The 17,123-nt window shown below is 47.1% G+C and overlaps 1 protein-coding gene across 1 annotated transcript in view; it reads left to right on the forward strand.

Moving 5' to 3' along the window:
• The window catches only part of MAP3K14 (mitogen-activated protein kinase kinase kinase 14), an 820,749-nt gene that overhangs the window by 769,157 nt on the left and 34,469 nt on the right, over positions 1-17,123 (forward strand). The window contains exon 12 of the mRNA XM_085650287.1: positions 8,679-8,829. Within this exon, the coding sequence (XP_085506413.1) occupies positions 8,679-8,829 (151 nt within the window). The remainder of the gene's footprint in view (positions 1-8,678; positions 8,830-17,123) is intronic.

Consider the following 17,123-nt stretch of genomic DNA (forward strand, 5'->3'; position numbering starts at 1 on the left):
CGTCGGTGCCAGAACTCAAGCCCGGCACCGAAAAAGAAACCCTCCTCCACCTTCGTGCCAACCACTGCCTCCTCATCCACGCTCTTGGCACCCAAACCTACTGGCGCCGACCCCTCGACTCCAAAAAAAGCTGTCAGAACCGAGCAAAAAGACACTACAGAAGAGTTCACATTCGCAACCTTCGGAACCAAAGAAGCCATTGGAACCGAAAAAACAATCTGTTCCGCCATTGGAACCGAAAAAACAATCTGTTCCGCAAACTCCTGCAGAGACGAAAAAATCTCACGCTTCAAAGCCTAAGGAGCACAAGTCCACTCCAGAATCGGTGCCACGCAAGCCTTCGGAACCGAAAAAATCGGCGCCGAAACACAAGCCTCCAACAGAAGAGCTTTTTAAACAGGATCAAACCCAAAAAACTCTTCTAAAAGACCCAAAGACTGGTCAACTGACTCTCAGTTCTAAAAAGAGACCACTGGACACGCCTCCACCGCCTAAGAAGAGAGACATTGCAACATCTCCTCAGAGTCTCTTCTCCATCTCCTCCTCCACATCACTCTCCTACACCATCTCCTCCACCAATGGACGATGATGACAACTCTGATGACATGGGGGAGGGGCAGACGATGAACCACTAGGGCATCCTAGTCCACCTTATACCCCAGACCCCTGGGACGATTACAACACACTAGATGTCCCTAACATACCACAAGACGACCTCTAGACCTTCCCCTCCAGAGGATACCATAGGTTTCACCCAGCTCGTTCACAGAGCTGCACAATACCACGGGGTTGCCTTACATACAGACCCTGGGGAAGAGGATTTCTTAATGGACACTTTTGATACTTCACAAAAGTCCAGCTCCGTTCTCCCTATGTTAAAAGGGGTCATCAAACATGCACCCGAGGTATTCAAAGATCCTGTTAGGGCCAGGGTTATAAACCCCAGGATAGAGAAAAAATATAAAGCTGCCCCAGCAAACCCCATATACTTTAAAGGCCAAATACCCTTGGACTCCTTAGTGGTCTCCAATGCCAGAAAAAGGGCTAACTTGCAAACGTCAGGGGAGGCTCCACCTCCAGACAAGGAGTCGAAACTCTTTGATGCCTCTGGTAAACGTACGGCGTCACAAGCAGCTAATATATGGCGCATCGCCAACACTCAGACTTTGTTAGCCCAATACAATAAGGAACACTATGACGAGCTAGAGTCTCTATTGCAACACCTCCCTGACAAATACAAAACTAAGGCTAACGACCTCATACAGGAGGGTAAGCTCATCACAAACACCTCCATTCGTTGCGCTCTAGATGTGTCAGACACCGCCTCCAGAGCCATCAACACAAGTGTCCTTCTGCGTAGGCATGGATGGCTACGCATTTCAGGTTTTAAACCTGAAGTTCAGACTTCCATTCTTAACCAGCCATTTGACCAGGAGCATCTATTTGGGCCAGCCGTGGATTCATATCTCAAAGATGAAAAAAGACACCGACACGGCTAAATCAATGGGAGCCTTGCAATCACAAGCTCCCAGACGTTCCTTTCGTCGCTCCTCTTACAAGGGCACCTCCAGAGGCTACTCCTCTTACAGTCCCTTCACGCCCTATGAAACTCCCACCCAGACCACATTCACCAGAGGTTATCAAAGAGGAGGCTGCAGAGGTAATAATAACAAAGGTAGAGGCAAGACCAATAATACCCCCTCTGCCACCACCACTACCCAATGACTTCCCTCCGCTCCCCCAGACCATTCCACTCCGGTCGGGGGAAGATTGCTACATTTCCTACCTGTCTGGAACAACATCACCACAGACAGGTGGGTGAGACAAATCATTCAATCGGGTTACTGTGTAGAACTCACTTCTACCCCCCCCCCCCCCCCAAAATACAACCCATACAGCGCCCAATGTCACCGGAACATTTATCGCTGCTAAAGCAGGAAGTAGTCTCCCTCCTACACAAACATGCAAGAGCAAGAGCCAGTCCCCATGCAACAGCAAAAAACAAGAGTTTACTCCCTGTACTTCCTCATTCTGAAGAAGGATGGCTCTCTAAGACCAATCCTAGACCTCAGACCCTTAAACCTGTACATACACTCAGACCATTTTCACATGGTTACGCTTCAACAGTTCCTTCCTCTTCTCTCACAAGGCGATCTCCTTGCCACTCTAGATCTCAAGGACGCCTACTTTCATATTCCCATTTGCAGGAGAGTAGGATCTCCACTTATGTTGCCCCCAATTTTTTCTGATGTTTACACTGGTTTCTGGCTGTAGTCTGGCTGGGTCCCTGCTAATCAGGCCTCTCTAAACAACTTGGAGTGCATATTAGATGCACTAGTGATTGGATACTGTGGTACATTATGAGCCCCTAGTATATGGTACCTTAGGTACCAAGGGCATAGGTACTTCACAGGCCTACCAGGGGCTGAAGCATGTATTATGCCACCCCTGGAAAGCAGACTAAATCTGACACCACAGGCCTACTACTGCAGCCTGGGTGAGGTAGTGTTAGCACTCCTCACTGACGTATAGGTTCCTTATATCTCTACCTGCACACACATATAAACCTATCAGTCACCCCTAAGGCAGGCCCTAACAATCCTGATGGCAGGGTGCTTGGTTTCCATGTGAGGGGTGCCATATACTATTAAGTGCATTATAACCTAGCGGTAAATGCTAACTTTGGGATGGCTGCATCAAAACATGTCGAGTTTGGTGTCAAATGCTTTGGAATCATACCCACACACTAGTAACTGGTGTGGGAGTATGATCCCACCCTTCTAGAGGGATAGACATGTACCCACTGTGGAAACACGGTAGAATCCTGAAGAGCCCTGGCATCACAAAATGGATGCCACCAGGACAGACACTGGGCTGCCCTCCTGCTGCTGACCGAAACTCGCAGTGGAGTAGGCCCAACAGGCATCCTGTCACAGGGAGGTGTAACCACTTCCAGACAAGATTTAGTGTATTGGGGCTGGGTGGGTGCACTCCTAGAGTGTTTTGAAGTCCTGCACTGGGGGAGCAGTAGGCTCCTCTGTGCGTATGCCAGCTCAAACCGGTTCAGGGGCTACCAGCCCCTGCTCTGGCGCGAAACTGGACTGAAAGGGAAGTGGGTGTAGCCACCCACTCTCCTGACCCTCCCATAGGAGTGGTCATAGAGCTAGTCCCTCCCTTCCTTCTAGTATAAGTTAGGGAACCCTTGACATTGCAAACTAGATATCCCTGGACGACGCTCTGAAGAAGAATCCTGGACCTTCGACGTTCCACTACCTCTGGAAGACTGAAGAATCTCCCTTGGAGTCAAGGAGTAACTTTGAATCAACAGTCGCAAACTTTCCCGCTCCCGCCGGAGTCCGAAGTCCCTGCAGCCCCGGAAGTGGATTTCCTGACTTCTCCAAGGCCATCGTGAGTCCCCAGCGACGCTGAGGCAAGTGGACCCCACGAGTGACGAGGAACTGCAATACCTGGGTACCGAGCACTATTTTCGAGTGCAACCCCTTCACGACGTTCTACGAACTTGTGCATTGGATCACGTGCGGTCCAAGCCTCCAGCAGGATTTCCTCCGAAGATCAGAGGCCTACCTCGTCCCAAGTGACCGCGGGCTCCTGGTGAGTGAATCCTCCCGAGGCGTCTTCGCGAACCCATGCCGGTTGGCTTGTGGGTCCCCAGAAGACTTTTCTACAGAACCAAAGGGCTCCCCTGGTTGCTCCAGGCTTGCCCTGACTTACCCGTGCTGGGTGAGTCCCTCAGACCTTGCTGGTCTGCACCGCTGACTTTTTACACTTTCCACGAGATTTGCTGTTGCCAAGGCTTGTTGGCTCCAATCTGGTCGCCGACACCTCAGTAAGCTGCAGACTTCGTGGAACACGCCGAATCCAGCTCCTGGTCGTCGTCGACGCCTCCTGGACCTCGTGGCTGAAAAGTCAAGACACCCGTGATCACCTGAAATCACCCGAGCGAAGAGTCAAAACACCATCGACGGCCTGAAATCACCCGACATCTGTGGGCATCCAGCTTCCTTGCCCTGGGTCACTGCCAAGTGACTTTGAACACTGTCCCTTCTGCTTTCAGGTCTTCCTTCTTCTGAATCCAGCCTTGGATTGCACCGGACACTTCTCCTGTCTTCACAAGCAGCAAGTCTTCTTTGGCTCCCATTGAAAACGACGCCGCGACCCGACACCAAAAGACACCAAAAGACACCTATGCACCCGGCTTCCCTGGGTGAGATAACTCCAGCACTACGGTGCTCCTGTGGGTGTTGGCTCTAGAACTACTTACCCTGTAAGTGACTTGCTTGTAGACTCTCCCGAAGTACCCTAAAAACTTAAAATTCCAACCGCGACTTGCTCCATTGAAGTCTATTGGGATCCGCGTCTGTGTTCTCACACTGCATGCGTCTCCCGTGGGTCCTTTACTTACCTGCCTTGGGTTGATTAGTGAGGCCCCAGCGCTTCTACAGGCCCTAGGCCTTGTCCCTTCACAAGTCCATCTTCCTAAGTCTCTTTTTTAGTATATGGTCTGGTATGCCCCTAGGGCCCCAGCCATATTTGTGCTTAACTTGTTGTGAAATGTTGATTTGTGCATATGTCCTTGACTTCTAATCTCATAAAGAGATTAGTAGAGTGTGTTAGAAATAAATACATATATATTTTATATATATACCTGTGTGGTGTCCTTTCATTTAGTGATTCAAGAGATTATAAGGTAAAACAAGCTGATTTACATTCCTCTAAAGACTTGGCCTGAAGGCTGCTCTCCATAGCTACCACTAGGATAGCTTTCTTTAAAAGGTTGTCTTAAACCTATCTACCATAAGAGTCGAATTGTACTGGTGCAAGGTGGCCACTTTAACTAGTGACCAGCATATACCAGGCCAACTTTTCACACCTCTTATAGGAAATATCTCAGGTTTGTAGTGGACGGTCAGCACTACCAATTCAAGGTCCTCCCATTCGGAGTCACCACAGCACCCAGAGTATTCACCAAGTGTCTGGCGGTAGTTGGGGCTCATCTAAGAAGACAGCAAATCCACGTCTTTCCATACTTAGACGATTGGCTCATAAAAGCCAACTCATACCATCAGTGTGTATATCACACTCATGCCACAATCCAACTACTCCACGACTTAGAGTTTACAGTAAACCACACAAAGTCTCACCTACAACCGTCCCACATACAACAGTACCTCGGTGCCGCAATAAACACCTCAAAAGCACTTGCATATCCCAGCAAAACCAGGATGGCAAGCATACAAAGCCTCATATCAAAATTTCAGCCGCAACACTCTCTTCCAGTTCGAGTGTTCATGCAGTTGATAGGGATGATGGCCTCTTGCATATTCATAGTACCTCACGCAAGACTCAAGATGCGCGCCCCCTGCAGGAATGTCTGGCACGTCAGTGGAACCAGGCTCAAGGTCAGCTAACAGATCTGGTGTTGGTGGACGGTCGCACGCATCGCTCTCTGCAGTGGTGGAACACCAAAAACATTTCCAAAGGGTGACCGTTCCTCAAGCCGGTTCCACAGATTGTGCTAACAGCGGACACATCGCTCTCCGGCTGGGGAGCTAATCTATTACATCACACCATGCAGGGCAGGTGGACGCCGCAACAAAAGTTACTCCGCATCAATCACCTCGAACTACTAGCCATCTTCCTAGCGCTCAAGGCATTCCAGAAACAAATCTCAGCCAAAGCTATCCTAGTCCGCACCGACAACATGACAGCCATGTACTACATACAGAAACAAGGCGGGACACACTCCCTACAGCTCTCTCAACTAGCGCAAAGCATATGGAGATGGACTATTCCTCAGAACATTTTTCTCCTAGCCCAACATGTCCCGGGAGTCTAGAACAACATAGCCGATCTGTTAAGTGGGAACTTCATCTGCAAGTTCTTCAACCATTTTTACACATGTTGGGGCAACCAGAGATGCATCTCTTCACCACACACAAATGCCCAAGCTTCGCCGCCAGATATCCACACCCATTGTCCAAAGGAAATGCGATATGGATGAATTGGTCAGGTAGATTTGCGTACACTTTTCCGCCTCTCACACTCATTCCACTGGTGGTGCGCAAACTACAGCAACACTCACTGACATCCTAGTTGCTCCCAACATGGGCCAGACAACCATGGTACACCACATTACAGGAACTATCCGTAGTCCTGCACCAAAAACTACACCTCTGCCCACGCCTCTTAACCCAGAGCCGTGGAGAGATCTGACACCCAGACCCAGCACAGCTCTACCTAGCGATTTGGCTCCTGAGGTCTTAGAGTTCGGTTACCTTAACCTTCCCCCTGACTGTATGAACATTATCAAGGAAGCTAGACGCCCCACCACTAGGGCCTGCTATGCAGCCAAGTGGAAACGATTCATGATATACTGTCACAATAACACCATCAATCCTCTAGATGTGTCTATTCAACACATCATAGGTTACCTACTGCATCTCCAAAGGCGTAACTTAGCATACACATCTATTAGGTTACACCTCGCTGCCATAGCAGCCTACTTACAAAATAGACAGCACTTGTCGCTATTCAGGGTACCTGCCATCAAAGCATTTATGGAAGGCCTCAAAAGAATAATTCCTCCCAGGGTACCACCCTCACCTGTGTGGAATTTAAACATAGTTCTCACAAGACTAATGGGCTCTCTTTTTGAACCTCTGCACAAATGCGAGCTACAATTTCGAACATGGAAAGTCGCTTTCCTAGTGGCCATTACTTCCCTTAGAAGAGTCAGTGAGCTACAGGCACTAACTATTAAAGAACCTTTTTTACAACTTCATCATAACAAAGTGGTTCTCAGAACCAATCCAAAATTCCTCCCTAAGGTTATTCCTCCCTTCCACCTCAACCAGTCTGTGGAGTTGCCAGTATTCTTATCGCAACCGCAAACAGTCGCAGAAAGAGCTCTTCACACTCTAGATGTAAAAAGAGCACTGCTTTATTACATTGAAAGAACAAAACCTTTTCGCAAGACAAAACAACTTTTCGTGTCCTTCTCACCACCACATAAAGGCAACCCTATATCAAAATCTGGGATAGCAAGGTGGATTGTCAAATGCATACAGATTTGCTATCACAAAGCAAAACGTACATTATCAGTTCCCCCTAAAGCCCACTCTACCTGAAACATAGGGGCTTCAATGGCATTTTTGGAAACATTCCCTTAGATGACATCTGTAAAGCAGCTACATGGTCTACACCGCACATATTCACAAAGCACTATTGTGTAGATGTGCAAACAAAACAACAAGCCAGTGTGGGCCAGGCTGTACTCACAACATTATTTCAGACTACTCCAACAGAAACTGGTGGTCGCCGCTAGGAAGGGATACTGCTATACAATTTATGCATAGTGTGTGATCTGCAGCTCATATGCCTCAAACGGAAAATGCTACTTACCAGTATGCATCTGCTCTTGGCGTGTAGAGCTGCAGATCCACACACGCCCACCCACCTCCCGGCTACCTCTATCTGTTCCAGTACTATCTTATTTAGATACAGCATACATGGGCATCTTATCTGTTTCTCACAAAACTCCATCATTTCCCTGCTGGCGAAAAACAATCTGAAGATGGAGCCGATGCCCATGCGCACTATCATCCAAAGGAGGAGTCCCCTATCTTGTGACTTCCAAAGACTTTTCCAAGAGGAAAACCAGTGCAAACATCAGGGCCCAACACCATATGGCGATCTATGCTTAGTTTGTGGATCTGCAGCTCTACATGCCAAGAACAGATGCATACTGGTAAGTAGCATTTTCCTTATTAATTTTCTCTGGCTGCCTATTTGTTCACTTTCAATGTATTTACTTATACATGGTCAATAAATGTATTAAAGGCTTGCTCTATCTTATGTGTTTGATAAGCTCTCTCAATCATGTTGTTCGTAATTTATGTCCAAAAAGGCAGTTGCTTTTCCCATTGCGGTCCCCCTGTGTTCCCTCTTTGTTGAAGTCTTTCCCTTTATTAGGCCAATGGCATGGAATGATCTTCTCCCTACAATCAAACTTTACCATCATTATTTGTTTGAAAACATCCTAAGTTATTTACTGGGATTTCTTTTCGATGCCAGTTTGAGTAATTTTCTGTATTATCTTTCTTCTTGATGATGTTCTCTTGTTTATTATATTTTGTGCTATTTCTGCTATTTTTCACTCTGTAATTTTTGTGCTAATGCTGTTCGAGGCATATGAGCTGCAGATCACACACTGAGGAGGATAAGATCGCCATCTGGTGTTGGGCTCGGATGATTGCAGGTTGTTGTTGTCTTCGCACCTTCGCTTAAATTAATCATATAGGAACACATGGGACTTTAACTTGGATCACTTTTTTTGTTTGTTATAAGCTGAAGCGATTTGTTATTAGATATCTATACGTGTCTTTGGCTGTGAGATTTATAATGTACAATTATCATCTAACATATTTGTAATCACTATTCCTGTCTAAAAAGAAAATAAGCATTTATGCATTAAAAGTGCTTTATACATTCCAAAACATAAATATATAAATCAAAGCTGTTTTGTTCTGAAATCCAAATAGCTTTGGAAATTGCAGTTTGATGTGCATTTGGTGATATATAGTAAGGTAGGCGCTTATTTGGGACAGTGTCTGTTGCCTCACCTTCATAATTGATTTTTTTTTTTTTTTGTTGAACAGATTGCCAGGGAGCCGCCTCCTGTGAGGGAAATCCCACCCTGCTGTAACCCCTTTACTGCTGGGGCCATTAGAGAAGGACTAATTAAGGATCCAGTGAAAAGGGCATCAGCGGCTGAACTGATGCAGAAGGTTAACTTGGCTCTACAAAAGGGTAAGGATGTAAGGTCATGCCATACCTTGTGTGTGTGGAAAGTGAATACAAATCTCCTATAACCCACAGTAGTCTGCAATGCGAGTTCCAACACCCAGTGATAAACTTAAATCGGGTTCATGGTGAGAGAACAAGCATGTACATTAAGAAATATGTGTTGTTGAAACTGTTTAAAGAATGTTTGATAATTTACTCAACTCTCTCAAGAGCTAGCAAATGAGCTGGGGACTTTCCTTCAGACCTAGATTACGACCATATCTGATAAGAATGGAGAGCGACCAGCAGTCGTTGCCTTACTGAACCTGTAGCTATAATCATCAAGAATAAAAGGTCTTTTTGCATGCAAGGAAACAGATTGTGTTACTGGAGCTGTACATTTGCAGAACTTTCCCTCATCTCCCCAACCACTTACTTTGGTAATTTCAAACATTTGGAAGTATATCATCCATTTGTAGACCTTTGCCAGGGATACGTATCTGGTGGTGCAGTTGTAAGGGAGAAGGGAAGATGGGCAGCTAGTCCTAAATCAGAAACCAAAAGGAAAATGTTACCCTGTAAGCGTCTGTTCATGGAATGTTGTGCTATAGATTCACATGCTGTGAATACTTCTGCCATCTAGTGTTGGGTCCAAGATGTGTGCAAGTTGTTTTTGTTCAAAGAATTCTTCTCGAGTCACAAAGTACCTCTTGCTTGCAATGTAAATCGTCATCAACTCCATTGTTGGATTGTTTTCCGCGCAGTGGGTGAGGATGAAGCTGGAGCAAAGTGACACAGGAAAGATGCATAGAAAGATGACCATGCAAATCAAGTAAGGAGAATGGCAACTGCAACAGCTAGAGGCATCTGGGGAGGGTGGGCGCACGTGATTCTACAGTACTATATACAGTAAACAGATGCTTAGAAGGTAAGTAAAATGTTCTGTTTGAGGTCTGCGTAGCTGTAGATACACATGCTGTGCATAGACTGTAAAGCAGTCCTTCCTTAAGCAGTGGCTAGCCTGTGGATGTTGCAGAAGACTGAAAAAGGGTACGCAGTACAGCCTGACCAAACATGTGCTTGTTAATGGGCTAATACATCTACACAGTAGTGCTCAGTGAAAGTGTGTGGTGTTGACCAACTAGCTGCTTTACAAATGTCCACTATTGGGATGTTGCCAAAGAAGGCCATATTGGTTCCTTTCTTTCTGGTAGAGTGGGCTCTAGGAGGAGCAGGCAAACTCTTTTACCTTTTGCATAACAGGTTTGGATGCATTTAACTAACCACCTTGCTATGCCTGATTTCCATAAGGCCTTCCCTTTATGGGGTTCAGAAAATGCAACAAACAATTGTTGGGTTTTTCCAAAGGTCTTTGTTCTGTCCACATAGTACATTAAGACTAGTTTGACGTCCTTTCTGCAACTGAGTCAGGTTGTGGAAAGAATACTGGGAGTTCTATAGACTGGTTAAGTTGGAAAGGAAAGACCAACTTAGGAAGGAATGTAGGGTTGGTGTGAAGAACCACCCAATCTATGAACCTGGAAGAAAGGTTCTTCCAAGGCTGGGAGCCCATTAACACGCCTTAGTGATGTGATGTCTACTAGGAAAGCTATACCTTTCAAAAGAGAAACTGTAGGGGACATGACTGAAGGGGCTCAAACGCGAGGATCCATAAGTCTGGTGAGAACGATGTTCAGATTCCATACGGGACTGGAGGCACCCGGGGAGTAATGACTCTTTTGAGTCCCTCCATGAAAGTTTTAATGACTGGAATCCTAAAGAGAGGCAATTTGTCCATTTTGGAGAAAAGCATCCACCGCAGCCAAGTGTAGGCGAATGAAGGGAAACTAAGGCCACTAGTTTGTAGATGTAGTAAGTAACAAACAATATTTTGAACAGTGGCTGCTAGGGGTCAATCTGGTTTAAAAGACTGTAACAGGCACACCTTTTCCCTTTCGCAGCATACCAGGCATGAGTCGTGGGTCTGCGTGTTTCCTTAAGAATGTTCATACATCCAGGAGGAAGATTAAGTTAACTAAACTCTAAGGCTTCAGGGGCCAGATCCCTAGATTGAGACTTCTGGGTACCTGATTTCTCCATGGTTCTGTATGAGAAGATCCGGTTTGTTGGAGATCCTCTCATGCACAACCACTGAGAGGTTGAAGAGAGAGAGTGGTAAACTAGGGTTGTCTGGCCCTGGTGGGAGCCACCAGGATGAGGGTAAGAGGTTTGCCGCAGTTTCTGAACCGCTAACTGAATGAGGGGGAGAGGTGGAAAACAGTAAGCAAATTTTCCTGGCCAGTTCATCCATAGTGCATTGCCCTTGGACTGTGGGAATATGGAGACAAAGTTCATCCATTTTGCGTTTTCTGCTCTGGTGAAGAGGTGCACATCGGAAACCCCCAGCGCTGGAAGTAACAGAAGAGGACTCCCGGGTGGAGTTCCCACTCATACATTTGTTGCCGCATCCTGCTGAGAAAGTTGGCAATGTTGTCCACTCCTGAGAGGTATTCCGCCAGCAGTTGGATCCTGTGATGATGCGCCCAGCGCCAGATGGACTGAGCTAGCAGAGAGAGTTGAGATTGTGTGCCTTCCTGCTTCTGTAGTTAATACATGGCTGTCATGTAGTCTGTCCGAAGGAGGACTACCTTGTCCACTATGTGGGGAAGGAAGGGCTAGATGGACAGTTAACAACTTCAGATAGTTGATGTGGAGACGTCTCTGACTGGGATCATACTGATCGTGGACAGTCCGATTTTGTAGATGTGCCCCCACCAACGAGAGATGAGTCCCTTGTGATCTGCGGAACTGGGTCGTGAAAAGGCAGCCTCTGCAACAAGTTGTTGGTGTTCCACTACTGTAGAGTGATGCATGTGGCAGCTGATCGTCGCTGGATCTTCCCAATGACTCTCCATAGACCACTGATGTGATCAGCATTATTGCAACAGGCACATGTGCAATCCTGCGTGGGGTACTATGGCGATGCAGCAGGTCATCATGTTTATGGGGTCGCATGATCGTCCTGACTGCGACCTGTTGATTTGGCTGAAAGAGAGTGTAGGAGAGTAGGGTCTGCTATCCTAAGGTCACCCCAAATTTTTGCTTTTTGCTTCACTGGTTTTTGACATATTGAGGCTGTTCTCTCTACTAAATTGACACTATGCACTATAGGTGCATAACCAATTGGAATTGGATCACCCCGTGAGACCCTGTACCAGTGTACACTAGGTACCCAGGGCATTGGTGCATCTAAGGCCTACCAGGGGCTGAAGCATGTATTGTGCCACCCCTGGCCTGGCCTAGCAATTTGACACAACTGCCTGATCACTCAGCTGGGGTAAGTTGGTGTAACCACCTTTTACTTAGGTGTAGTAAACCTATACCTAACCTTAAATGGGACACATGTTAACCTATAAGTCACTCCTATGGCAGGCCTTAACAATCCTGAAGGCAGAGTGCTTGGTTCCATGTGAGATGGTGCTCTGGCATGAGCTGAGCCTGTCTGCAGTGGTCGGAACAACTTCCTTCTACCGTTTCCAGATATCGCCATACCATATACTCTTAAGTGCATTATGAACCTCGCGGTTAAATGCTATCTTTGGTTTGGCTTTATCAAAACATGTCGAGTAAGGTGTCATACGAATTGGAATACTAACCCCTCGCCAATTCTGGCGACGGGGTTAGCATTCCACCCTTCTAGAGGGACACGACATGTACAGTACCTGAAACCCGGGTAAAATCAGACATAGCCTCAGCTCCACAAAATGGACGCTGCCACCACCGACACAAGTCTGCCCTCCTGCTGCTGGGAGTCCTTCCAGCTTGGGAGACGTGGACAAAGGGTTTCCTGCCAGGGGAGGTGCGTGCACCACCCCAGACAGGATTTTGTGTATTGGTCAGGTAGGGCTTGAATAGAATCAGACATGCCTGAGGCTCACAAGGAGCCTCGGTGCATATGCCAGTTCAAACCGGTCCTGGGGCACACCAGCCCCGGACCTGGGGCGAGCTGGACAAAGGATTGGGGGTGTAACCACCCCCCTTCCTGGTCCCACCCTTAGGGAGGGACCTAGCAGGTAGTCCGGCCCCTAGAATCCGCTTAAAGGTAGGAGCTGTGTCCTAAGACTTCAGAAATCCTGGAATCAACTTGAAACTAAGAAGAAGACGGGAACTTCGACGCTCTGCTGCACAGAGGACAGAAGGAAATCTCCCCTATGGTCAGGGAGTGACCATCTTGCTAACGCAAGCACCATCCAGCAACTCGACGTCTGCTTTGCCGCCGCCTCCTGCCGGAGTCCGAGCCCAGAGACCGACAAGACCTGGACCTCCAGACCTCTCACAGCCCGATCCACAGTCCCTGCAAAGAAGGAACCCGTGGAGGCACCGAGACACGTGGAGCCAGCCATCTTGAAAAGACACTCGACAAGCTGCAAGCACGACAACAGAGGCTCCCTCCAAGTTGTGCTTTGGGTCCTGAGAAGCCCAACATCCGAGCAGCATCTGCACCAAAGGTGAGCCCTCCAGCATCTCCACGATCTGCGTGGGGCCCCTCTGCACTTTGCATCTCGACGCGCCTGCCTGGCCCGTTGGCTAGTGGCCATTTTGGCGATTAACTTTGAAAACTACGACGCTGGTCTTGTTGCTCCAGACTGGCCCCTGCTTCCCTCCAAAGGAGCAGCCCCTCTGACCTTGCTGGTCAGAGTTACAAGCTTTCTTCAATTCCTGCGACTCCTGCTTTTGCCAAGGCTTGTTTGCTTCCTTCGAGTCGCCGACAGCGAGAGCCTGCGTGGGACAGCTCGTGAACCGACTCCTGGACGTCGTCGACCTTCAGGGACCACGTGGCTGCGGAGACAAGCTACACCTCTTCACCTGTTTGCACCCGACATCGCCTGGTACCTACCTGGTGCCACGCCGGTCACTGGCTAGTGGCTGTGAACACTGCCCCCTCTGCTTACAGGTCTTCTACAACTCCGATCCACCCTTGGATCCACCGCATCTCTTCTGGACCGGCCGCCTGCAGCATCTTTGTCACCAGGCTCCATTGAACAGATAGACGAAACCCGACGCACTTCGAGACCTATGCACCCGCTTCCTGTGGGTGAGGTAAAGCTGGCACTCCGGTGCACAAGTGTAGAGTAACATCTCTAATGTCTAGATCTGAAGTCTTGATTTCGTAGTTCAACCAGAAGACCCTTTTAGCAGCAACTTTTGAACTTTTACGCACCCATTGAAAACCTATGGGAGCCCGCGTGTAACTTTCCTCACTGCACACGCGACCCGTGGACCTCCTGGTCACTAACTAACGTTAGCTCCTTGTAGGCCCAGCGATTCTAGAGGCCCTAGGCCTTTTCACTTTCCTAGTCGTGGTACTTATACCACTATTTTAGTATATGGTTTGAGTGGCCACCAGGGCCCATCCATATAAAGTGCAACTTCTGTATATTGTGATACTTTCTTGTTTAACGATTTGTGCTCCTGTGCTCATAAAGAGTCTAGGGGATACATTGAGTAATAAATACATATATATTTTGAATATATATCTGTGTGGTGTCCTTTCATTGGTATAAAGGGGGGTTACATATGGTAAAACAGCCTGCTTAACACGCTTTAACGAGTTTAGCCTCAAAGATGCTTAGCCTACGCTACCACTAGGGCAGCTAGTCCGTAAAGGTTGACTTACAACCACACCATAAGGGTTGCTTGGCATGGTACAAGGTGGTCACTTTAACCAGTGAACATCATATACCAGGCCAACTTCTCACAGAGAGCAACGCACGGAAGGACTGGACTCTTGCTGGAATAGGATAGGCTTTGCTGACCTCCGCATTGAGGATGGCTCCCAAATAGGGTTGAATTGGAAGGGGCTTGAAATGGGTAACAGCGTAGTGGAGGAGGTTTATTGTGGCTTGAGTATGTGCACTGCACTGCTGTTGCGTTGCACACTTTATCAGACAATTGTTCAAGTATGTAAATAAATGGATGCTTTATCTTCGGTGATGCATTCTGACTACTGTAAGGCATTTGGTGAAAACTTGAGTTGTGGTAGTGACCCCGAAGGGCAACACTTTGAACTGGTATTTTTGACCACTTACTACAAACCGGATGTAGCACCGAATTGCAGAATGAATCGGTATGTAGAAGTAAGCATCTTTGAGGTAGAGCGCAGCCATGAAGTCGTCTCTGTATCTTTCTTTAGTTTCTCCAGCATCTCATCAACCTTAGGCCCAAATAGATGTTTCCCATCAAAGGGCAACTAAAAGTGGGGGTGCCATGCTGATGATGGCAAAAATGCTCATCCTTTTACTCTGAAAATGGAAGCCAACTATCGCAAATTGCCAAGAGTGCTTAATTGTGGCTATTCTATACAGCGTTGGAATAGGTAAATGATTGGGTAAGTAGTTATTAGAAAGTGCAATGTATTCCTTTGAAACACTGAGCTAAAAAACCTCCAATTTCTTAAATATTTCTATAGCACTTTTTTCCGGGAGAGCCATTTTTTCAGCCAGATGTGTCCTTCAGCAGCTGCCCAACTTCTCTTTAACTTGTCACTCTCCGCAATTTGATATTAACCGCGATGGAGCAGGGGTCAGATACACTAACCAGCTTTGTCCTGGTCAAAGATTTTACCTTCTGACTTTAGTCCTTGAAGTCCAAGTCCACCAATGCAGTACACTCCAGAAAGCCCCCCCAGGACCTCAGGGGAGGTGCTGAGAGACTCGCAGGGTGGCAGGCAGAGACCATCAGGGTAGACCAGTACAGGTCCAGTTTTCACTGTTACGCTGGACAGTCGCAGGAAAAGGCCTCTTGTATCTTGTTGTGTCCATGCAGCTTTAGCAGGTCAGCCATATGACCTGTGGAGTCTTTGTCCTGGGCACAAGAGGGAAAGCAAGTCCAGTCTGCTCTTCACAGGTCTCAATCAGCAGGTTCAGTCCTATTCTAATCATCCACAAGTTCAGGAGTGCTTTGAAGTGGGGTCCTGGAGGTGCACATTTATGCCTATATGAGTTGGTGCATGTGAATGACCCCTGGGGATGCCCTAACAAATGGTGTAAAGGTTCCTAAAGCTACCTGCAACCAGTTTGGGCATTTTCAAGGTGGCTAAAGTCTTAAGTCGGACTAAACTGTGGCTCTGAGGGCTGGGTGTGTGGGTGGGCAGTGTACAATGATAATCCCATTGTCCTCCCACATCTAACAATAAAATAGATTTTAGACAGTCCCTGCACCCACAACAACCTTGGAGACAGATGTCTGGTATAACAAAGCTGAGCTTTCAGTAACCAGACAGGAGACGCACACAAATTGTTTTATCATTCTGTTTCCCTCCTTTGAGGTGCGCTCCAAATGTCATATGGAAATCTAAAGCATTTCCTTCGAGCAAGATGTGACATGCAAGCAGGATTTGACTAGTGTCAAAGAGGATGCTCACAGCTCCTCCCCGGTGGTCACTCTAAACCAGTTCTGGGGCAGCTCTCCCTCTCACTGAGGTTGGTGTCTAAATGACTAGAAGGACAAAAGGGGAGGCAGGTGTGGGCTACATGTACCTGTGACAGTAGGAGGCCTCTTTTTGGTGTAACCGGGTCAGGGCACAAGCCCGTAGGCTATCCTTTCAATGGAAGAACAACATCTCCCAACACCGAAGGCCTATTGTCCCTTTTCTGGGAGTAGTTCACTCCTCATCACAGGGGAGCCATCAAGCTGCCAGGTGACAATTGAATACTTGCAGAAAGACCTCCAGAGGCTTTAGGCAGACAAAATGTAACTTTCCTAAAGTTTCTTTTTTCTGGAATAGTAAGACCAAATTCGATTTTATCAATGAATTGGATTTTGGTTAACTATTAAACAGAGTCCTTGAAATAATTCTCAAGCTTTCACCAATCATCAATTAGCATTATACGGTGTTATAACGTAATCCAGCGTTTACCTATAGAAGCAGCCAGCTTTCCTGCAGTGAAAATAGCTTTTATGCTTTTTCACTGTAAGGACATGTGGAATATTAAACTTAGACCTGTCCTTCTTTTAAATACCATACACCTTACCCAATGAGTAATATGATCTTTCTTAAGATTGACTATAAAGTTTAAAAGGAAGGTTTAGGCATGTCAGAAAGTAGTATTTTGACATGTCAAATTGGCAGTTTAAAACTGTACAGCCTGGCTACAATTGGTAGGCCTAGAGACATGCTGTACTCTCACATTGTAGTGGTTGACCACTGATGACATTTAACTTACATGCCCTCGGTACACTGTGGGTATCATGTACTAAGGACGTATATGTAAGTTAAATATGCCAATCAGGAGTATAGAAATCTTGCCATGTTGAAA

The sequence above is a fragment of the Triturus cristatus genome, chromosome 1_1, assembly GCF_964204655.1.
Source record: "Triturus cristatus chromosome 1_1, aTriCri1.1, whole genome shotgun sequence".
Classification (NCBI taxonomy): Eukaryota; Metazoa; Chordata; class Amphibia; order Caudata; family Salamandridae; genus Triturus; species Triturus cristatus.